Source organism: Triticum urartu, chromosome 7A (assembly GCF_056163025.1).
Source record: "Triticum urartu cultivar PI428250 chromosome 7A, HENAU_Tu73, whole genome shotgun sequence".
In the NCBI taxonomy this organism is placed as follows: Eukaryota; Viridiplantae; Streptophyta; class Magnoliopsida; order Poales; family Poaceae; genus Triticum; species Triticum urartu.
Genome location: NC_141879.1, coordinates 711,171,959 through 711,197,070, shown reverse-complemented (window position 1 = coordinate 711,197,070; position 25,112 = coordinate 711,171,959). Strand labels below are relative to the sequence as shown.

Below are 25,112 nucleotides of genomic sequence, written 5' to 3'. Positions count from 1 at the left end.
CAATTCCAATTTCCCCCGGGTTCTGAGTTAATAGTCACTCGAGAACACCGTTAAGTGAATCGATTCCGCACTCCAATTCAATGAATCTAAGTAATTTTCGTTGCTTATGATTTAATAATCTTTCAACTCATTCCTAGCCTGATCGGCTACATCATTATTGTGCCAATTTTAGCTATACTACCTGGTCCTTCCCGGAGCACAATTTTCGACGATGAGCTAAGCTTACGTCGATTTTCCTTCTCATATCATTTCACCTTGAACAACAAGCTTGATTTCAAGTTTGTGTCGTACCTGTGCTTCCATTGACCTCTTGCTTCATCATCCCTTTGACTTGATGTCATCGCTCATCGATTACATCCTCATAAAATCTCTCGACAAACATTGTCGTGGTCATCATCAACATTTTGAATCCTTCCAGGATACCAATCGAGTTCATGATGATAAGTACCACCCTTGTTCCTTGGTAATTTGAGCTACCATCGACAACATCCTTGCCTTCTCTCCAACACAAACTTGTTCGTGTTTTGTATTACACCTTGGGTTCCTTGCCATCCAGCTTATGTTGTGTTCTATCTTGGAGTATTACCATCTGTTATGTCGAGAATGTCATGGGAATCCCCCACCTCTTCAGGATTCTTGTTATATTAGTACTTCTCGCCATCTTCGTTCCTTTCTTGGTCCCCGTGTTGATTCGAATCAGAATACCGACAATTGAACTTTGAGGTGTGAATTCAAAACTTCTAGCAACCCTAATGCTTTGAAGTGAATGATTGATAGTTTCATTCTAATTCTTTTGTTCATTAAGTCACCATTCTAACATTATTTGTGCGACCCAGCCATATTTCGGGTGCACCTGTCAACCAATGCTTAATTGGGTATGTTTTCCTCAAGCATACCTCATTATATCATTTGATCTGACAAATGTTATCTCCTTGTCCGCATGATCGTGGAAATCCATCTTTTGTGATCTCAATGAATTTTCGCTGAGTCCCTCAGCCACCTCCTAACCCTCTCCTTGATTTAATGATGAACTCTTGTTTCGGAACTTGCTTCTATAGTTCATTCCCCGATATAATGTCATCTTGTCAAATTGTGTTGCACCTTTTCTTCTCAGGCATCCTAAGTCTGAGGTATCCTGACACCAATCAGATCTGAACCTCGGTCATGTATGATGGTTGGAACATTTTCCAAGTGTTATAACATTGGTCTACATGTGACCTGGTAAGGTGATGTCATGCCTAGCACACCTGGCTGGAGGACCTATTTTTATAGTTTCCTTTTTGGCAAGGTTAGCCATTTTTCCATGAGGAAATTGTAAGACTTATTATGTAAGTTGTTCCTGATGGATCCTTAGAGTATCCAAAGTCGGATCTTTACCCAGTGACCATGTCAATGCTATCTCGAAACATGACTGTGGTACTCCGAATTGCAATAAGAACATTTGAAGCACAATGCCAAATTTTCTTTATCAATTATCCAAACACCGTTGTATGGGTAATGGCATGAAATTTCTCTCCCTTTTCCTAAAGGGTTTTCTACGTTATATCCCGTCATGGATATCATGCTCTGCTTGCTCTTGGGAAGGATATACCCCTGGAATATCTGATAATCATAATTTCCTTTCATTTTTTTTGGTTTAACCTTTCTGGTGATCATTATGGTCTAAGCAATATTAACTCCCTGCTTATGTAAACCCCTCGGTGTACAATTCTGTCAGTAAGACCCTGTTACCTTTGTTGATGACATTCCGATAACCACTGATGGACGAGAACTTTGCCTATTGGTCCGCCTCGTTGCAACGAGCAGGAAAATGGTTCTCTTCGTCCCTCGCCCTTGGTACCAACGTTGTTGCCGACATAGCTGACATGGTACTCCCTGACATGCCTTGCTATCATGACCGTGCCAGATGTCACTACTCTAAAAAAAACCACATGGTGGGCCCATAACCCACAGTTCCACAGGATCGAAACTTGACTCTCCTGCACCCCCTGTTCCCAAGGTTCTTCCTCGCGTGTGGCCTTGTATGTAATTCACGAGCCACCTTTCGAGAGATCATCAAATCTGTTACCGGACGCAATACTTAATCCCGATTGCTTTGAGCCCCTTTCAAGCCCCGTTTCAGGCATCGAACGGTTGCCTGCTCGCTCGAAACTTCCCATGAAACCTCATTACTTGCTCTCGATATTTACTTAAGTTTCAATTCGAGAGTTACTTTCCGCCACCTTCCCCGATGTTATCGACCAGATAGTCAACCTTGTAGAGGTTCGTTCTCCCGGAATACCCCCCCTTATTCTCTCATTAGTACGATGGAACCCCGACTTCATCATGATGACCGAAACAGCAAAATGAAGACAACAATGTAATGGATCAACCTCTTTGAAAAGAACAACCAAGACCAAGAACACTCCCTGGAGTTTCGTAACCCGAACCTTTCCCATTTACTTCCCTCTTAAATCTCGGGACGAGATTTCTTGTAGCGGAGGAGAATTGTGACGCCCGGATAATTAACCTACAGTAATCCATGTTAACGATGCCACGTCACCTCGGTTACTGTTGCTAATCTCACGTTAGTTCAAAACCGGTTCGAATTCAAATTCAAAGTCAAGCAAACAATAAAAGTTTTTAAATATTAAAACTAAAAATGTTCGGAGTGAGCCAAATAATGCATAGGTAATTATGGTAAAGAAACCACACTTTTATAAAATGTTTAGATGCTTAAATGTGAATGAAACAGCAACATAACCAATATAATAAATGCCTTTATTATTTATAAAATGTTAAAGTATTTTATTTAGGGGTTTAAACTTTTGTAACAAAGGTATAATTAGTAATACTGATTTTGGTATAACTTTTAGGTTTTTTTTAAAACTTAAATAAGATGAGACTAAAAGTAAAACAGAAAAGGGTAAATAAAAAGAAAAGAAATCAAAGAACCCCCCGGGCCACGGTCCAGTTGGCCTAGCAACCAGGCCGGCCCAGCTGCGCCCGGACCCTCACTCCCTTATCCCCTGGGCGACCAAACCCTAACCCACGATCCCCACTTCCCCACCTCTCGATCCACTCCGCTCCCTCTCCCTCACCCGATTCTGGATTGAGCCCCGACCACGCCGTCGCCAGACCCCGCCGCCCTGCCTCGTCCCCGCAGCCCCTTCCTCGACTCCTCGCTCGACTCAATCTGGACGGCGCTCTGCTCCCAGCGCCGCCACGCGCTGCTGCCCGAGGACCTCGTCGCCCGGCGCCGCTCCACCGTCGTTGCCTCGCCTCCACCACGACGGCTCCAACGAGCCTCGCCGACCCCTCTGCTCTCCAACGCCGGTGAGGGCCGTGCCCTCCTCCTCCCTTTGCCCCGTGCGCCACGGCCTCGTCCGCGCGACCGACGCCGTGCCCGCCCACTCCGGCCGCTCGTCGCACTCGCACGCCCGCGCCGTAGCTCGCGCCGCCCGCCCTCAGTGGCCTCATCCGTCTCACGCTCCACGCCACTAGGCTCCCCTGCCACGGCCCCTACTCGCCGCTTCACCGCGGGCAGCGCACCGCTCCGGCCACGGCCTCGCCCCGGGCACCGCTCGCGCCGGCTGCGCCCCTCACCTGCGCCTCGCCATTCCTCAGCGTGGTCTGCGCCCTTCCGCGTGCACCGGCCCGTGCCGCCACCGCAGCCACTGCTCGCCGCCTGCCGCCGCGGCCGGCACCCGCCGGCGCGCCAGGCACCCGCCAGCGCGGCCGCGCCCTTCTAGGCGGGGCTCCCGGTCGCCCTGACCGGTTGTCCGCTCCAGCGCCCGAACCCGCTAGGCCCCCTGGGGCCAATGACAGGCAGGCCCCACCCCCTGGAACTTTAAAAAAAAGAATAAAAATAATAGTAAAAATAATAATTAATTAGTTAAGATAATTAATTAACTTAGTTAATCCTGTTAGTTAATCTAATTAACTATATTAATTAGCCTTAATTATTTGATTAGGTAAACAGTGAATGACAGTTGGGCCCCACTGCCTTGTTTGACCAGTCAACAGTCAACGCTGACCGCTGACGTCATGATGATGCAATAAACGTTTTCGAATTAAATTAATTTCTGACCGCTACCCAGTACGACTACGGTGTTGACGACCCCTCTCTCGTGCCAGAGCAACCAGGCAAGCCCCCCCCCCTTTTGATCACCAGATATCGCCTACTCTTCTCTATACTGCTTGCATTAGAGTAGTGTAGCATGTTACTGCTTTCCGTTATTCCTATCCTGATGCATAGCCTGTCCTTGCTACTACTGTTGTTACCATTACCTGCTATCCTACTGCTTAGTATAGGATGCTAGTGTTCCATCAGTGGCCCTACACTCTTGTCCGTCTGCCATGCTATACTACTGGGCCGTGATCACTTCGGGAGGTGATCACGGGCATATACAATGTACTTTACACAGTTACATTACCTGTGATACTGTTCGGAGATGGGGGCTGAAGGGGCAGGTGGCTCCATCCCGGTAGAGATGGGCCTGGGTTCCCGACGGCCCCCGACGGTTACTTTGAGGCGGAGCGACAGGGAAGGTTGAGACCACCTAGGAGAGAGGTGGGCCTGGCCCTGGTCGATGTTCACGGATACTTAACACATTTAACGAGATCTTGGTATTTGATCTGAGTCTGGCTACTGGCCTATACGCACTAACCATCTACGCGGGGACAGTTATGGGCACTCGACGTCGTGGTATCAGCCGAAGCACTTCGTGACGCCAGCGACTGAGCGGCGCGCGCCGGGTTGGACCGCGTAACGTGACTTCCTTTGTAATGGAGGTTGCTAGGTCTGCTCTCCGGCCGCGTACGCAACGTGTGTTGGGGAACGTAGCATAAATTCAAAATTTTCCTACGTATCACCAAGATCAATCTATGGAGTCATCTAGCAACGAGAGAGGATTGGATCTACATACCCTTGTAGATCGCGCGCGGAAGCGTTCAAGAGAACGGGGTTGATGGAGTCGTACTCGTCGTGATTCAAATCACCGATGATCCTAGCGCCGAACGGACGGCACCTCCGCGTTCAACACACGTACGGAACGGAGACGTCTCCCATGCCTTGATCCAGCAAGGAGGAGGGAGAGGTTGATGGAGATCCAGCAGCACGACGGCGTGGTGGAAGTAGCGGGATTCCAACAGGGCTTCGCGAAGCGCTGCGGGAGGAGGAAGATGTGTCACGGGAGGGAGAGGGAGGCGCCAGGCCTTAGATTGGTTTGCTCCTCCTTTTCCCCACTATATATAGGGCCAAGGGAGAGGGGGAGGCGCAGCCCTTGCCCCTTCATCCAAGGAAGGGTGCGGCCAAGGGGGGGGAGGAGTCCATCCTCCCCAAGGCACCTCGGAGGTGCCTTCCCCTTTTAGGACTCTCCCCTTTTTCTCTTCTCTTGGCGCATGGGCCTCTTGGGGCTGGTGCCCTTGGCCCATATAGGCCAAGGCACAACCCCTACAGCCCATGTGGCCCCCCGGGGCAGGTGGCCCCACCCGGTGGACCCTCGGGACCCGTCTGGTGGTCCCGGTACAATACCGGTGACCCCGAAACTTGTCCCGATGGCCGAAATAGCACTTCCTATATATAATTCTTTACCTCCGGACCATTCCGGAACTCCTCGTGACGTCCGGGATCTCATCCGGGACTCCGAACAACATTCGGGTTACCGCATACTAACATCTCTACAACCCTAGCGTCACCGAACCTTAAGTGTGTAGACCCTACGGGTTCGGGAGACATGCAGACATGACCGAGACGTTCTCCGGTCAATAACCAACAGCGGGATCTGGATACCCATGATGAATCCCACATGTTCCACGATGATCTCATCGGATGAACCACGATGTCAAGGACTTAATCAATCCCGTATTCAATTCCCTTTGTCTAGCGGTATTGTACTTGCCCGAGATTCGATCGTCGGTATCCCGATACCTTGTTCAATCTCATTACTGGCAAGTCTCTTTTACTCGTTCCGTAACACATCATCCCGTGATCAACTCCTTGGTCACATTGCGCATATGATGATGTCCTACCAAGTGGGCCCAGAGATACCTCTCCGCTTACACGGAGTGACAAATCCCAGTCTCGATTCGTGCCAACCCAACAGACACTTTCGGAGATACCCGTAGTGTACCTTTATAGCCACCCAGTTACGTTGTGACGTTTGATACACCCAAAGCATTCCTACGGTATCCGAGAGTTGCACAATCTCATGGTCTAAGGAAATGATACTTGACATTAGAAAAGCTATAGCATATGAACTACACGATCTAGTGCTATGCTTAGGATTGGGTCTTGTCCATCACATCATTCTCCTAATGATGTGATCCCGTTATCAATGACATTCAATGTCCATGGTCAGGAAACCGTAACCATCTATTGATCAACGAGCTAGTCAACTAGAGGCTTACTAGGGACATGGTGTTGTCTATGTATCCACACATGTATCTGAGTTTCCTATCAATACAATTATAGCATGGATAATAAACGATTATCATGAACAAGGAAATATAATAATAACCAATTTATTATTGCCTCTAGGGCATATTTCCAACAGTCTCCCACTTGCACTAGAGTCAATAATCTAGTTCACATCGCCATGTGATTAACATTCATAGGTCACATCGCCATGTGACTAACACCCAAGAGTTTACTAGAGTCAGTAGTCTAGTTCACATCACTATGTGATTAACACTCAATGAGTTCTAGGTTTGATCATGTTGCTTGTGAGAGAGGTTTTAGTCAACGGGTCTGAATCTTTCAGATCCGTGTGTGCTTTACAAATCTCTATGTCATCTCCTAGATGTAGCTACCACGTTCTATTTGGAGCTATTCCAAATAACTGTTCTACTTGGAGCTATTCCAAATTGTTGCTCCATTATACGTATCCGGCATCTCTACTCAGAGCTATCCGCATAGGTGTTAAGCTTGCATCGACGTAACCCTTTACGACGAACTCTTTTACCACCTCCATAACCGAGAAACTTCCTTAGTCCGCTAGTTACTAAGGATAACTTTGACCGCTGTCCTGTGATCCATTCATGGATCACTCTTGTACCTCTTGACTGACTCATGGCAAGGCACACTTCAGGTGCGACACATAGCATAGCATACTGTAGAGAGCCTATGACAAAAGCATAGGGGACGACCTTCGTCCTTTCTCTCTATTCTGCCGTGGTCGAGCTTTAAGTCTTAACTTCATACCTTACAACTCAGGCAAGAACTCCTTCTTTGACTGATCCATCTTGAACAACTTCAAGATCATGTCAAGGTATGTGCTCATTTGAAAGTACTATTAAGCATTTTGATCTATCCTTATAGATCTTGATGCTCAATGCTCAAGTAGCTTAATCCAGGCTTTCCATTGAAAACACTTTCCAAATAACCCTATATGCTTTCCAGAAATCCTACGTCATTTCTGATCCATAATATGTTAACAACATATACTCATCAGAAATTCTATAGTGCTCCCACTCACTTCTTTGGAAATACAAGTTTCTCATGAACTTTGTATAAACCCAAAATCTTTGATCATCTCATCAAAGCGTACATTCCAACTCCGAGATGCTTACTCCAGTCCTCAGAAGGATTGCTGGAGCTTTGCATACTTATTAGCATCTTTCAGGATTGACAAAACCTTTCGGTTGTATCACATACAACCTTTCCTCAAGAAAATCGTCGAGGAAACAATGTTTTGATATCCTATCTGCAAGATTTCATAAATAATGCAGTAATCGCTAATATAATTCCACCAGACTCTTAGCATCGCTACGAGTGAGAAAGTCTCACCGTAGTCAACTCCTTGAACTTGTCAGAAAACATCTTAATGACAAGTCGAGCTTTCTTAATGGTGACATTTACCATCATTGTCCGTCTTCCTTTTAAAATCCATCTACACTCAACAGCCTTACGACCATCAAGTAGTTCTTCCAAAGTCTACACTTTGTTTTCATACATGGATCCTCTCTCGGATTATATGGCCTCAAGCCATTTATCGGAATCCAGGCCCACCATCGCTTCTCCATAGCTCGTAGGTTCATTGTTGTCTAGCAACATGACTTCCAAGACAGGATTACGTACCACTCTGAAGTAGTACGTATCCTTGTCATCCCACGAGGTTTGGGAGTGACTTGATCCGAAGTCTCATGATCAATATCATAAGCTTCCACTTCAATTGGTGTAGGTGCCACAGGAACAACTCTTTGTGCCCTGCTATACACTAGTTGAAGTGACGGTTCAATAACCTCATCAAGTCTCCACCATCCTCCCACTCAATTCTTTCGAGAGAAACTTTTCCTCGAGAAAGGACCCGATTCTAGAAACAATCCCTTATTGCTTTCGAATCTGAGACAGGAGGTATACCCAACTGTTTCGGGTGTCCTATGAAGATGCATTTATCCGCTTTAGGTTCGAGCTTATCAGCCTGAAACTTTTTCACATAAGCGTCGCAGTCCCAAACTTTTAAGAAATGACAGCTTAGGTTTCTCTAAACCATAGTTCATACGGTGTCATCTCATCGGAATTACGTAGTGCCCCTTTTAAAGTGAATGTGGTTGTCTCTAATGCCTAACCCATAAACTATCGTGGTAATTTGATAAGAGACATCATGGTATGCATCATATCCAATAGGGTGCAGTTATGATGTTCGGACACACCATCACACTATGGTGTTCCAGGCTGTATTAGTTGTGAAACAATTTCCACAATGTCTTAATTCTGTGCCAAACTCGTAATTCAGATATTCATCTCTATGATCATATCATAGATATTTTATCCTCTTGTCACGATGATCTTTCAACTTCACCCTGAAATTACTTGAACCTTTCAATAATTCAGACTCGTGATTTATCAAGTAAATATACTCAACATCTACTCAAATCATCTGTGAAGTAAGAACATAACGATATCCACTACATGCCTCAGCACTCATTGGACTGCACACATCAAAAATGTATTTCTTCCAACAAGTTGCTTTCTTGTTCCATTTTACTGAAAACGAGGCTTTCAGTCATCTTGCCCATGTGGTATGATTTGCATGTCTCAAGTGATTCAAAATCAAGTGAGTACAAAACGGTCCATTTGCATGGAGTTTCTTCATGCATACACACCAATAGACATGGTTCACATGTCTCAAACTTTCAAAAATGAGTGAGTCCAAAGATCCATCAACATGGAGCTTCTTCATGCGTTTTATACCGATATGACTTACGTGGCTGTGCCACAAGTAGGTGGTACTATCATTACTATCTTTTGGCATGAACATGTGTATCACTACGATCGAGATTCAATAAACCATTCATTTTAGGTGTAAGACCATTGAAGGTATTATTCAAACAAACAGAGTAACCATTATTCTCCTTAAATGAATAACCGTATTGCGATAGACATAATCCAATCATGTCTATGCTCAACGCAAACACCAATCTCGATGGTAGAGGGAGCGTGCGATGCTTGATCATATCAACATTGGAAACACTTCCAACACATATCGTCAGCTCACCTTTAGCTAGTCTCCGTTTATTCCGTAGCTTTTATTTTGAGTTACTAACATTTAGCAACCGAACCGGTATCTAATACCCTGGTGCTACTAGGAGTACTAGTAAAGTACACATCAACACAATGTATATCCAATATACTTCTATCGACCTTGCCAGCCTTCTCATCTACCAAGTATCTAGGGTAATTCTGCTCCAGTGGCTGTTCCCCTTATTACAGAAGCACTTAGTCTCGGGTTTGGGTTCAACCTTGGGTTTCTTCACTAGAGCAGCAGCTGAATTGCCGTTTTATGAAGTATCCCTTCTTGCCCTTACCCTTCTTGAAACTAGTGGTTTCACCAACCATCAACAATTGATGCTCCTTCTTGATTTCTACTTTCGCGGTGTCAAACATCGCGAATATCTCAAGGATCATCATATATGTTCCTGATATATTATAGTTCATCACGAAGCTCTAGCAGCTTGGTGGTAATGACTTCGGAGAAACATCACTATCTCATCTGGAAGATTAACTCCCACTTGATTCAAGTGATTGTTGTACTCAGACAATCTGAGCACAAGCTCAACAATTGAGCTTTTCTCCTTAGTTTGCAGGCTAAGAAAATTGTCGGAGGTCTCATACCTCTTGACGTGGGCACGAGCCTGAAATCCCAATTTCAGCCCTCAAAACATCTCATATGTTTCGTGACGTTTCAAAACCGTCTTCGGTGCCTCAACTCTAAACCGTTTAACTGAACTATCACGTAGTTATCAAAACATGTATGTCAGATGTTCGCAACATCCACAGACAACGTTCGAGGTTCAGCACACTGAGCGGTGCATTAAGGACATAAGCCTTCTAAGAAGCAATGAGGACAATCCTCAGTTTACGGACCTAGTCCACATAATTGCTACTATCAACTTTCAACTAATTTTTCTCTAGGAACATATCTAAACAGTAAAACTATAGCGTGAGCTACGACATAATTTGCAAAATCCTTTTGACTATGTTCAGAATAATTAAGTTCATCTTATGAACTCCCACTTAAATAGACATCCCTCTAGTCATCTAAGTGATTACATGATCCGAGTGAACTAGGCCGTGTCCGATCATCACGTGAGACGGACTAGTCAACGTCGGTGAACATCTTTATGTTGATCGTATCTTCTATACGACTCATGCTCGACCTTTCGGTCTTCTGTGTTCCGAGGCCATGTCTGTACATGCTAGGCTCGTCAAGTTAACCCTAAGTGTTTCGCGTGTGTAAATCTGTCTTACACCCGTTGTATGTGAACGTTAGAATCTAACACCCGATCATCACGTGGTGCTTCGAAACACGAACTGTCGCAACGGTGCACAGTTAGGGGAGAACACTTCTTGAAATTGTTGTAAGGGATCATATTATTTACTACCGTCGTACTAAGTAAACAAGATGCATAACATGATAAACATCATATGCAATCAAATAGTGACATGATATGGCCAATATCATGTAGCTCCTTTGATCTCCATCTTGGGGCTCCATGATCATCTATTACAAGAACATGATCAATCTCATACATTACATATATCATTCATCACATCCTTTTGGCCATATCACATCACATAGCATACCCTGCAAAAACAAGTTAGACGTCCTCTAATTGTTGTTTGCATGTTTTACGTGGCTGCTATGGGTTTCTGGCAAGAACGTTTCTTACCTACGCAAAACCACAACGTGATATGCCAATTGCTATTTACCCTTCATAAGGACCCTTTTCATCGAATCCGATCCGACTAAAGTAGGAGAGACAGACACCCGCTAGCCACCTTATGCAACTAGTGCATGTTTGTCGGTGGAACCGGTCTCACGTAAGAGTACGTGTAAGGTTGGTCCGGGCCGCTTCATCCCACGATGCCGCCGAATCAAGATAAGACTAGTAACGGCAAGCATATTGAACAAAATCAACGCCCACAACTACTTTGTGTTCTACTCGTGCATAGAATCTACGCAATAGACCTAGCTCATTATGCCACTGTTGGGGAACGTAGCATAAATTCAAAATTTTCCTACGTATCACCAAGATCAATCTATGGATTCATCTAGCAACGAGGGAGGATTGGATCTACATACCCTTGTAGATCGCGCGCGGAAGCGTTCAAGAGAACGGGGTTGATGGAGTCGTACTCGTCGTGATTCAAATCACCGATGATCCTAGCGCCGAACGGACGGCACCTCCGCGTTCAACACACGTACGGAACGGAGACGTCTCCCATGCCTTGATCCAGCAAGGAGGAGGGAGAGGTTGATGGAGATCCAGCAGCACGACGGCGTGGTGGAAGTAGCGGGATTCCAACAGGGCTTCGCGAAGCGCTGCGGGAGGAGGAAGATGTGTCACGGGAGGGAGAGGGAGGCGCCAGGCCTTAGATTGGTTTGCTCCTCCTTTTCCCCACTATATATAGGGCCAAGGGAGAGGGGGAGGCGCAGCCCTTGCCCCTTCATCCAAGGAAGGGTGCGGCCAAGGGGGGGGGAGGAGTCCATCCTCCCCAAGGCACCTCGGAGGTGCCTTCCCCTTTTAGGACTCTCCCCTTTTTCTCTTCTCTTGGCGCATGGGCCTCTTGGGGCTGGTGCCCTTGGCCCATATAGGCCAAGGCACAACCCCTACAGCCCATGTGGCCCCCCGGGGCAGGTGGCCCCACCCGGTGGACCCCCGGGACCCTTCCGGTGGTCCCGGTACAATACCGGTGACCCCGAAACTTGTCCCGATGGCCGAAATAGCACTTCCTATATATAATTCTTTACCTCCGGACCATTCCGGAACTCCTCGTGACGTCCGGGATCTCATCCGGGACTCCGAACAACATTCGGGTTACCGCATACTAACATCTCTACAACCCTAGCGTCACCGAACCTTAAGTGTGTAGACCCTACGGGTTCGGGAGACATGCAGACATGACCGAGACGTTCTCCGGTCAATAACCAACAGCGGGATCTGGATACCCATGATGACTCCCACATGTTCCACGATGATCTCATCGGATGAACCACGATGTCAAGGACTTAATCAATCCCGTATTCAATTCCCTTTGTCTAGCGGTATTGTACTTGCCCGAGATTCGATCGTCGGTATCCCGATACCTTGTTCAATCTCGTTACCGGCAAGTCTCTTTTACTCGTTCCGTAACACATCATCCCGTGATCAACTCCTTGGTCACATTGCGCATATGATGATGTCCTACCGAGTGGGCCCAGAGATACCTCTCCGCTTACACGGAGTGACAAATCCCAGTCTCGATTCGTGCCAACCCAACAGACACTTTCGGAGATACCCGTAGTGTACCTTTATAGCCACCCAGTTACGTTGTGACGTTTGATACACCCAAAGCATTCCTACGGTATCCGGGAGTTGCACAATCTCATGGTCTAAGGAAATGATACTTGACACTAGAAAAGCTATAGCATATGAACTACACGATCTAGTGCTATGCTTAGGATTGGGTCTTGTCCATCACATCATTCTCCTAATGATGTGATCCCGTTATCAATGACATTCAATGTCCATGGTCAGGAAACCGTAACCATCTATTGATCAACGAGCTAGTCAACTAGAGGCTTACTAGGGACATGGTGTTGTCTATGTATCCACACATGTATCTGAGTTTCCTATCAATACAATTATAGCATGGATAATAAACGATTATCATGAACAAGGAAATATAATAATAACCAATTTATTATTGCCTCTAGGGCATATTTCCAACAACGTGCAGGTGTGCTATGGGCGATGGGCCCAGACCCCTGTGCGCTTAGGTTTAGACCGGCGTGCTGGCCTCTCTGTTGTGCCTAGGTGGGGCTGCGACGTGTTGATCTTCCGCGGCCGGGCATGACCCAGGAAAGTGTGTCCGGCCAAATGGGATCGAGCGTGTTGGGTTATGTGGTGCACCCCTGCAGGGAAGTTAATCTATTCAAATAGCCGTGATCTTCGGTAACAGGACGACTTGGAGTTGTACCTTGACCTTATGACAACTAGAACCGGATACTTAATAAAACACACCCTTCCAAGTGCCAGATACAACCGGTGATCGCTCTCTCACAGGGCGACGAGGGGAGGATCATCGGTTAGGTTTATGCTATGCGATGTTACTTGGAGGACTTCAGTCTACTCTCTTCTACATGCTGCAAGACGGAGGCTGCCAGAAGCGTAGTCTTCGACAGGATTAGCTATCCCCCTCTTTTTCTAGCATTCTGCAGTTCAGTCCACCGATATGGCCTTTACACATATACCCATGCATATGTAGTGTAGCTCCTTGCTTGCGAGTACTTTGGATGAGTACTCACGGTTGCTTTCTCCCTCTTTTCCCCCTATCCCTTCTACCTGGTTGTCGCAACCAGATGTTGGAGCCCAGGATCCAGACGCCACCGTCGACGACGACTCCTACTACACCGGAGGTGCCTACTACTACGTGTTGCCCGCTGACGACGACCAGGAGTAGTTAGGAGGATCCCAGGCAGGAGGCCTGCGCCTCTTTCGATCTGTATCCCAGTTTGTGCTAGCCTTCTTAAGGCAAACTTGTTTAACTTATGTCTATACTCAGATATTGTTGCTTCCGCTGACTCGTCTATGATCGAGCTCTTGTATTCGAGCCCTCGAGGCCCCTGGCTTGTAATATGATGCTTGTATGACTTATTTTATTTGTAGAGTTGTGTTGTGATATCTTCCCGTGAGTCCCTGATCTTGATCGTACACATTTGCGTGTATGATTAGTGTACGATTAAATCGGGGGCGTCACAGAATGGCGCCAAGAGTCCCGCGCTCCACATAAGCTACACTGATCGGAGTCAGCCATGTGGCGATGTGCCCTCACATCATTTGTTGGCAAAAGTGTTTTGATAGGCGCCATAAAAACATTCGAATCTTCCCCGGAACTTCCGTCTTCCACAATCTTTTCCAAGATCCCTCTTCTGCAACTGCATTTGAGGTTCCGGCCGCTCCCTCAAGCCATGCTTCCCTTCTTAACTTTGTTGTGACCAGCATCTTGTAAGCTGACTTAACCGAAAAGACTCCGTGCTTCTCATAATGCCACGCCCAGAAGTCAGGTATGTTACGAGTACACAATGGAATCGCAAGGTGCATCGATTGGCATGAAATTATCTTGAATAACCTGTCTATTCCAGGAGGCCGTAGCGCTTATGATGAGCTCGGAAACTCTGACCGGTGGATTCGGTGTTGTACTACCATATGGGCGGAACATTCCCTCTCTAGGGAGCCAGTTCTGGTTCCATATATCGGTTGCTTCCCCGTTCCCGATTCTTTTAATCAACCCCTGCCGAAGGGTGTCCCTGCCTTCAATGATGGCGCGCCACACTTGGCTAGGGTGACCACCCAGCGCAGCCTCGAGAATGTCCGAGTTGGGATAATAAATACTCTTGAGAATACGTGCACTCAAGGTCTCGGGATTCTGCAATAGTCCCCATGCTTGTTTTGCCAACATTGCTGGGTTAAAGAGCTCAAAATCTTTGAATCCTAAGCCCCCCATGCCCTTGGGTTGTGTCATCGTTTTCCATGACACCCAATGAGGCTTTCGTTTTCCTTCCTTACTTCCCCACCGGAACTTCCTGATAAGCATATTGAGATGTTCACATAAATCTCTGGGAAGCTTAAAACAGGACATAGAGAAAACCGGCACTCCTTAGGCCACAGACTTGACTAGCACTTCCTTTCCGGCCGAGGAGATCGTGCGTTCAATCCAGCCCTGGACCTTGCTCCACAGTCGATCTTTAAGGTACTTAAAAGCTCCATTCTTTGAACACCCTATGTCAGAAGGCATCCCCAAGTATTTCTCATTGAGAGTCTCATTTGGGACTTGAAGTATATCTTTAACCTCTTGTCTTACCGAGTCAGGAACACCCTTGCTGAAATATATGGATGATTTTGCATTGTTTATCCGTTGCCCCGTCGCCTGACAGTAAGTATCCAGAACATGGTACACCTCGTTAGCCCCCACACTGTTTGCCTTGAAGAACAGCAGGTTGTCATCAGCGAATAGGAGATGGCTCACTGGCGGCACCGTAGGAGCAACCTGTAGACCACTCAAGTTGGATGACTCACTTTTGGATTTTAACAAGCACGAAAGGCCCTCTGCTGCAAGCAAGAACAAGTATGGAGAAATCGGATCCCCTTGTCGGATACCACGTGAAGGTTTAAAACTTTGAAGTTTCTTTCCATTGAACATCACCGAGAAAGTAACTGTGGATACCAGGCTCATTACTATATCAACCCACCTGGAACTGAAGCCCAGTTTAAGCATTATAGCTTGCAAGTACGGCCATTCCACCCTGTCATATGCTTTTATCATATCCAATTTGAGCGCACAGGACTGGTGTTTCTTGGCCTTATTCCTCTTCATGAAATGCAAGCACTCGTATGCTGTGATGATGTTGTCTGTTATCAGACGTCCCGGGACAAAAGCTGACTGCTCCTCAGATATAATTTCAGGAAGGACTAGCTTCAATCTGTTGGCGATCACCTTTGACGCAATCTTATACAAGACGTTGCACAAACTAATTGGACGAAATTGGGAAAGTAGCGTGGGGTTTTTTACCTTTGGGATCAAGACCAAAATAGTATCATTAATACACTCTGCTGATTCCGTTCCTTCAACAATCCGGAGGACTGCCGAGGTGACATCTCCCCCACACGTGTCCCAATGGTGCTGAAAGAAATGCGCCGGGAAACCATCCGGACCTGGAGCCTTAGTGGGATACATCTGAAACAGAGCTACCTTGACTTCCTCTTGGCTATATGGAGCATTCAGAGACTCGTTCATCGCTGCGGTGACTTTGGTAGGAACTGTTTCAAGAACCCGTTCCATATCATGCACTCCCTCCGAGGTGTACAAGTCCCTATAGAAAGTGTTAGTCAAGTTTTCCATCTCTGAAACATTTTCTGTGAGCTCGCCATTGGGTCTCTGAAGGGCCTTGATCTGGTTCTTCCTTCTTCCGCGACTCGCCCTTAGATGAAAAAAGTACGTGTTCTTATCTCCATGCATTAACCATTCAACACGTGCTCGTTGGCGCCATAAAATTTCTTCTCTGTGATATAGTTCGGTGAGCCTTTCTATTATTTTGAGCTCAATATGCACAGGGCCAGATCTATTTGGGGATTCGCGCAACTCCTGTAGCTCTCTTTTCATGCGTTGGATCTCGCGCCGAACATTCCCGAAGTGGGTCCTATCCCATGCAGACAAATCGGAAGACAAGGACTGGAGCTTGTCGCTGATTGAGAGAACAGAATCCCCCGCTCCATTCGCCCATGCACCCTGGACCACGGGCTGCAGCCCCGGATCGCGCTCCCAAGCGATTTCATATTTAAAAGAGCGAGGGGCCCTCCTGCATGCGCCATGCACCAGCCTCACGTAGACGGGTAAGTGATCGCTTGTGGCCGCTGTTTTGTGCTCGACTATGGTTGATGGAAACACGATGGTCCAGACCGGGTTCGCCACTCCCCGGTCAAGTCGAACACGCGTATATGTGCCTCCAGTCACTTTCTTCTCAAAGGTCCATCCTATGCCAGAATAGCCTATATCCATAAGACCGCAAGTATCAAGCGCGTCCCTAAAAGCATCCATCTGAGCTTGGCTCCTGTTTCCAACTCCATCGTGTTCGTGGGCATGCAGAACTTCATTGAAATCTCCTAGAACAAGCCAGGGTATATCGCTAGCGCCCACGATTCCCCTAAGCATGTCCCAAGTCTTATGTCTTGCGCTTACTTGTGCTTCTCCGTAGACGAAGGTAACCCTTATTTTCACATCTGCTAGATCATCAATCACGGCATCAATATGGTACTGAGAATAACCAACAATCTCCAACTTTATTTCTTCATTCCAAAAAACTCCCAAACCACCACTTCTACCAGAACTACTAACAGCAAAACTTTTATTAAAACCTAAAGAACTAGCCATGTTCTCGACTCTAGTTCCCTCTATTTGAGTTTCCAAGATACATAGTACAGAAGGGGCAAACTGCTTCGTTAGATCACGAAGCTCTCGAATTGTCGCGGGTTTGCCAGCACCGCGGCAGTTCCAACATAAGAGACTCATTGCACTGGGCGGGACACCCCTAGGGAGCCTGCCAAACGCGCATCAGAGTGTTTGTTTGCAACCATGTTCTTTCCGTTGTTCTTCTCATTAGTAGTCAAGCTTGGTTTGTTTCTTTTCTGCTCCTGTTTTGAAGATGGGCTCGGTGGCACCTCTTGAGCTGTTGGACCCGTTGGTGGTGGGCCCCATCTGATGGCCTGACCCACGTAGTAGATTCTGTGGTGGGCCGGGAGCTCGGGAGAGAGCGGGCCGGCTCGAATGAAGCCCGATGAGTCCAGGCCCGATCGAAGTGGGCGGCTCCTTCCTCAGAAGCCCACGGCCGAGAGCAGACGGACGGCACAGCAGACGGAGGAGAGAAGAGAAAGCGAAGCTCCCGTGCTCGCGCGACGACGACGACGACGACCCCGGCCGCGGCGACGATGAGCCCCCTCCGCGCCCTCCTCGTCCTCGCCGCCGTCCTCGCGGCGTGCCTCGGCCCCGCGGCCGCGGACCAGCCCGGGTAGGCCCCCCTCGTCCCCGCCCGTTTTTCCTCTCCTCTCCGATCCGATCGGCAGGAGGCTGTAGCTGACCCCCTCTCTCGCCTCGCCCTGTGGATGCAGATCCGTCGAGGGATACACCATCGCCGGCCGCATCAAGATCGACGGTCAGTGCCCTCGCCCCCATGGTTCGAATTAGATGCATCTGGTAACTTGTGCGTGCGTGGGTAGGCGGGCGGGATCCAGCTTCGTGCTCGGCTCGAACCTGGCCAATTTGGTGGAATTGTCTCTGGGGCCTGTACATGGATGGGCGCGTGATCTAAGTAGGGCCAAGCGTGTCGATGCTACTGATCTCTCTGCTACACCACCATGCACCGCCGTTGCTTAGGCAGCATGCTACAGGCACATCACAGTAGCTGATTTTATCCAACTTCATCTTTGAAATCTGAGCCGCGTTGGAGCTGCGCTGTGGCTACTGTTTGTTTATGTGCTGCATCCTTTTGTTCTGAGTATCAAAACCAATCGACAGATGTAGGAACATGTTTATTCAGTAGCTTGTCTTAGAGAGAGGGGAATTGACGAATTGTCCAGATCCACACAGGCACATCAAAATGCCTGTCTGCTAGAATACATGTCTGTTGATAAACGTGCTGCCGCAAGTGTTCAAAGCCAATGCTTCTTGGCCAGGATTTGGGGTATCTGAAAGCGCACAAAGGAATGAATGCTGCATGGCGTTTCTTTGGAAGTATTGTCTTACTAAGAGCATTCTTGGCATGTGTATAACCATCGGATTTTGGCGCCGTGTTATTTCAGCTCATTGTAAATTGCTAAGGCGGGTTACTATGTTGGTTTCCTTGCATTTGGATAATTGATTAGGATTTCAGTCAGATCTTGTCATGCATCTTGCTTTTTAAGTGCACTTAGAGATTATAAGTTCTCAATGTTTGTGGAGCCGATACATACTAATGTTCTCCCGTGAGGTCCACCTGATGTTGTTTTTATCTGTTGTGCTTATAGCTGCAAGGGGCTTTGGTCTTCCAGCCAAGACATCAAACACGAAAGTGATACTTAATGGTGGTCAGAAAGTTACATTCGCCAGGCCAGACGGCTACTTTGCCTTGTATCCTACGAAAAACATGTTATACCATGCCCTTCCAAACTACTTCGACTTCTCTTATGAGGGGTAAATTACTTTTATTTTAATTTAATCAATTTAGTCTGTTCTTTCATGCATCATTGTTTTAAAATTGTCCATTTTTCTAAGAATACTTTTCTTTTTGAAAAAAAGATACAAGAGAATCTTGCGAGAGTGATATGTGAAGAATTTGTTGATGTCATTATGTGTCTAATTATAGTTTATTGTGTTTGTATAAATGTTTCACTGTTGGCAGCTTATGTGCAATGTTAGCAGATCTTCCTGTGCTTATTGTTACCCCTTGACCTAATATCCTTAAGCCACAACGTGCCTGCTGGGACACATTTGATAGAAGTCTCCTCACTTGGCTACTTCTTTTCACCAGTGAGTATTCATTAGAAAATTTCATTGTAATATGAGCAGAATGGGCACTAAACAGTTGATTCTCTATTCTGTTGTGTGATAGGTTCGAGTGGACATCAGTGCCAGGAATCCAGGGCACATTCAAGCAGCATTGACTGAAAACAGAAGAGTTCTAAATGAGCTTGTTTTGGAACCTCTGAAAGAAGAGCAATACTATGAGGTGTCTAATGCTATAGTTTTTTGTTAACCTATTTCCTCGCTGCTTGCTGTTATTAAATCCTTTCTTAACCAACCTATGTGTCTATCTATTTTCCCCAGCCGAGGGAGCCTTTCAACATTTTGTCCCTTTTGAAGAGCCCCATGGGTATGATGGTCGGTTTTATGGTCCTAATGGTCGTCGTTATGCCCAAGATGATGGAGAACATAGGTAAGTGGCAATAAACACATTTCAAACCTTTTACATCCAAGAAAAAACTAGAAAGCTTCATGTTTGTATATTAAGCAAGTAGAAGCTTAGCAGATCAAGGCCCATGCTTAATGAGTTCTATACACCACATATAACTGTTATAAACGTACAAGCCAAGATATAAAATTCAACTTTGCTGTGCATGTTCCATTTGTTATAGTTTGAGCCCATTCAGAGTTAATAGCAACATTAAATGACATGTTTGGTAATAATGTTTTCAAAATAGAAAGAAGTAACCTGTGCTGATTTGTATTTAGTGTGTCTGAATCTATGTTGTTATAATATATGTGCACTACACGGTACCTGCCTTTTCAGCTGATCTATCTACAGTACATTGCTTGCTGCTAAATACTTTTTGTGTCAGGCTGTTTGTTTCGTTTTAATACTATATATGGTTTTGTAGCAGTGACACTTACAATCATAGCTGTTTGTTTCTCTAATCAGTTTTACTTTATGCAAAATACATACTGACAGAAACTAAGAGATGTTATCTACTCCCTCCGTTCCGAATTACTTGTCGCAGATATGGATGTATCTATATGTATTTTAGTTCGAGATACATCCATTTCTATGACGAGTAATTTGGAACGGAGGGAGTAGTTTATTAATATCTGTAATATATATGCTTCAACGATACTTCCTGGCAATGATTTTCTGTCGATTTCACTCGTATACCTTCCTCACATCCCGTCTGTTTTATTCTTGAAGATCCCGAGGAGATAAAGCAAGCTCAAGAGCAAATGAGGAACTCACCTGTTCCATCCTTTTCTGGCTTGCTAGCCAGAGCAAACAGCTAGATGTAGAACATGTGGACAATACGTCGCTTAAGTTTATGATGCGACAAACATCCTTGCCAAACTGCTTCACACTCGAGTCATGGGAGGCTGGGATAAGGTGGAAACTCTTTTGCCCACTTTTAATGTATTCTACTGTATTCTAAGATGTAATAGGTTTGTAATGGAGAACCGTCTGAAACACCTGGCTGAACTAGTCATGAAATATTTGATTTATAGCTCACGTCGAGTACAGTGTGTCAACTTGTTAACCATTTGAATATTGAATGAATGCCTTGGTGAGTCATTGACTATCGGCACAGATCCTGATGCTGACCTTTGGTTGATCACAAACACCGCCAGAATATGAAAAGAAAAGCAGATATGTTAACTGATACTATGGCAGGCATGAGGTTGAACTCTTCTCCAGGGCTATGTAGGACTCGGTTTCCTGATAACATTTCGTGGGTACGAATTTGACCCTCTTCATTTATGGATGATACTAGCTGTGTGGTCAGTCAGACAAAGTAGAGTCCACATCCAACCTTGTCAATATGTTATGGATCTGTCATTCTCTTTTCCTTTTTGAAAACTTCAATCTGTTATGATGATGCATTCCAGAAGCTATTATTTTTAGTTCGGGAAGATGACGTGTCTCACTCGCAGGGCATGATTGCGCCTCACCTTGGTTGGTTCTTGGTGCACCCTAGTAGTTTGATAGCATGATATGGAACCTATTTTGCAAATTGCAAAGTACGAAAGTGACTAGAAACTGATTCCTGGTAGTTCTGTAAAACCTTTTGTCTAATCATAAGAGAGACTTCGGATGACCGTAATTTTAGGACATGTGTGCATCTCTCCCAGAGAGAGAGAATAAAGGTTGGTCTGCCACCAGCTCCATTGGATATCTGCACCTCTTTTCTGGATACTGAAAATGACCACATACTTTGGAGGCAAGACAGATAGGCATGAAGAGGTTTTTTAAGATCCAGACGTCCACGCCTCTCCTAGTGCTTACTATAATTTATCTGTTGTACACAGTGTGTAAATGTGATCACCCTTCTTGATGCCTCCTCATTTTGCTTTTGTTTAGGTAGATTACCCTTGACTTGGTGTCCATCATCTAGAGACTACAAGCAACACACCTATACTTTTGTAGTCTAGTCATGCAGGAGTAAGTAGATCTTGACATGAAAAGTAAGTATAGAATTATCATGAAATGGACCTGGATCAGTCTCGTGACACGTGCCTTAAAACCTGTAGTAAAAATCAATTTGGACTGCGAATTCGGTAAATTATCTAATCATAAGAGAGACTTTCTGAATGTGAATACCCTTCTTAGTATCTCCCCATTTTTTTAAGTATTATTAAGTAGATCACCATGACTTGGTGTCCATCTGGTGTAGTCTAGTCATATAGGAGTAGGCTGAATTTGACATGAATAGTATATTACTCCTATGAAATGGACCTGAATATATCAATCCTGACACGTGCTCTGAACCTGCGGCGAAAATCAATTTCAACCGGGGAAATTTATCATATTTTTTGCAGCCATCCCCGACCGAAGTCCATAGCATAATAACCCCGGAAATATACGCCTAGGACTAAAGTCTCCTCTAAATGGCAAGCTGGAAGTAAGCTAGAAACCGAATTATTTGCTGAAAACCCTCCTTGGTTTGACAGTTGGGCACCATGTGGTCACCAGATAGAGCCACATAACATGTTATGCTAGATTACAAACTTTGCATCCCTCTCACTATAACTGCACACAGCTGGTCACACTCACCACCTAATAAGAGGGGATGGGAATCTGTGTCCTCCATTGGCCTGGGGAAGGATAAGGCCTGTCAATGGGGGGCAGGAAATGCCTGAACCAGATCACACCTTGGGAGGGTGAGCCTGAAAGCCTGAGGTGATATGTTCCACCCTCAGAATCACACACTTTTTCCTGCTGGATAATGCATGATATATGTGTATGTTACTGTAAACTCCATTGTTTGGGGTTCTAGATCATTGGCCTCCTGGCATTAGGATATTTTGTGTGGGTGTGTGTGGGTTGTCAAATTTTTCATGTTTCTCGAGCGCGGAAACCGGTTTGTTTTCGCCCTTTTTTTGTCGGATCTCGGAGTTAAGGCGAGCCATGATGCCCGGGACCGTGATCTTTTCCGGTGGTCCGGTGCTAGCCGCTGCGAGCTGCGGGATATCGTCTTCTTCGATACAACGCGTCCCACAAGCTAGAGATTTTTGGAATTTTTCGTCCTTCTTTTTCGCATCCCAAACTACCCACTCTTCTTTTTCTGTTGGAATATGTTCTTGGGAAGATAAAGAGGAATATATCAAAATCGAAGCCCACTTGCGGCAGTGAAGTCTATGATACGGAGATGGAGTAATTGGGGCAATCTGTATTTTAGCTGCACCAGCAGCAGGCCACTTGCTGCACTACTGACAATGCACATCAATAGCAGTAATTCATTTGTTATTTTCCTCTATCACTGTGAGTTGGACATGTCACTTGTATTGCCTCTTGGCTGCTTACTAGTAACAGACAACATGGCAGTAATAGCTGGAATTGGTTATATATTTTAAGCTGCATATGGAAGCTGCCTGGTAACTGTTGGGTCATGGAGATGCAGATCTTATTTAACCTAAACTATTGCAGTTAGGCCTTCCTCCAGTGTCCAAATCTAGCAAACTTCTGTCATTCTGAGCTGTATCTACCCTCCCCTCTGTATCTTTGTTTATTGTTCATTGCAGAGAAGAAAAAGTGTCTCCAGTACCGTGATGGAAATGTGTTGCTCCCATGAATCTAGAAAGTAGACAGAACATCAGCATCAAGGGTCTCACCTACCATTAAGTCAAGACAAGAAAAAGATTAACATTTGATGAAATTAAGGGGGAAAATATCTTGTGGACCTGTCTACCATACCATCCATCATGGTGGGGTGTGTGAGGAACCACCTTGATTTGGACATGTGTGCACCATATGAATTTATAGATGAATTAGCATGGCCTAGGATTAATTACTCTGTGTTAATGTGAGTTGGATATTCACATGTTGAGTAGCCTCTGCCCACATGTTAATGTGAGTTGGACATTCACATGTTCAGTAGCGTCTGCCCAACAATCTCCAAAACCTTCAAGGGGCACTAGATTGCAACGGGATCAATCTTCTTGATCCCATTTCTTCCTGGGTGTATTTATTGTGCAAATGTTGCACCGTTATTACTCATTACATCTGTTTCAAAATATAAGGTGGAGTTTTTTTCCCTTTGCGGGGAAAAATATAAAGGTGTAGTTTGACTGAGCAATGCTTTTTTTTTTAAAGTTCAAGTTCCCAATAGTTGTTCCAGAGTTACATATTTCTCCCACCACATTTGCTTACTTATCAACAGGGCCACAAATATTAAAGCCAGGCATACCCTTAGCATTTTCACTGCTCTTTATAGTTATCAGAAATGCTTGATATCCATCTTTTTTTGCTTTGGCAAGATCACTGGGCAGCAGACATATGTTCCTGACTTCAGTTATGATCTAAACAGATTGGCCACATATCTGGATCTAGATCCCCACCTAATGTTAGGACAAGTGTTTCTATTCCAGTGATGCAGCTGATGTCTCCTCTAGACCCACCAGTGGCAGCCACTCTCAACTAATTAACTCATTTGACAGACAGTGATCACCACCACTGCGCTGTGTGACCGGCTACCTATTAAATCGTTGTCCACTGTACTGTCTTACTCTTTACTAAGCACAGGCCACATGCAGTTGCCCATACATAATATAGTTAACTACTGTACTTAACTATGATGTATACTACTCCCACCGTAAAGAAATATAAGAGCGTTTAAAGCACAGGCAACATTTGATTCGATATGATGCAACTAATTTATTGTTGACATGGACACTGCCTTTTTCTTTTCTTGATTGAAACAAAGACATGGACACTGCTATGAGAAATGCTGAAATAGCATCATGCTAGATCCAGTTCTAATTGGCTTAAAAATATGCATGCATGTGCATTCCAAAATGCTGCAAATACAGACAGATTTTAGGTACTGCACAAGGTGGCACCGACATCGATTTGTGACCTATTGCCAGGTGCAAACAATATAGACATAACAGAAGCAAAACACATGCAGATGAAGCCATAATGCAGGCTGCTAGGCTAGCCAGGACCATGCATATCTAGCTGGAACAGTGATGTAAATCCCCCCAAGAAAAACGTAAAAAAAGAGGGAAAAAAGAATGCTACTAAGAGAGAGATCACCTACGCCTAATCATAATTAAACAGATATCACCTAAGCCCAATAAACTAAGAATCCATGTTATGCTAGAAAAAACATACACAACCATTCATGTTAAATCATTT

The 25,112-nt window shown here is 45.5% G+C and overlaps 1 protein-coding gene across 1 annotated transcript; it reads left to right on the top strand.

Moving 5' to 3' along the window:
• Window positions 1-17,812: 17,812 nt before the first annotated feature.
• LOC147961946 (ER membrane protein complex subunit 7 homolog) lies at window positions 17,813-21,057 on the top strand. The gene is made up of 7 exons (XM_087535701.1): window positions 17,813-18,029; window positions 18,130-18,173; window positions 19,024-19,126; window positions 19,462-19,525; window positions 19,608-19,724; window positions 19,823-19,931; window positions 20,679-21,057. The coding sequence occupies exons 1-7, from the start codon at window positions 17,950-17,952 to the stop codon at window positions 20,765-20,767; spliced, it is 606 nt and encodes a 201-aa protein (XP_087391827.1). The 5' UTR covers window positions 17,813-17,949; the 3' UTR covers window positions 20,768-21,057.
• The last annotated feature ends 4,055 nt before the right edge of the window (window positions 21,058-25,112 follow it).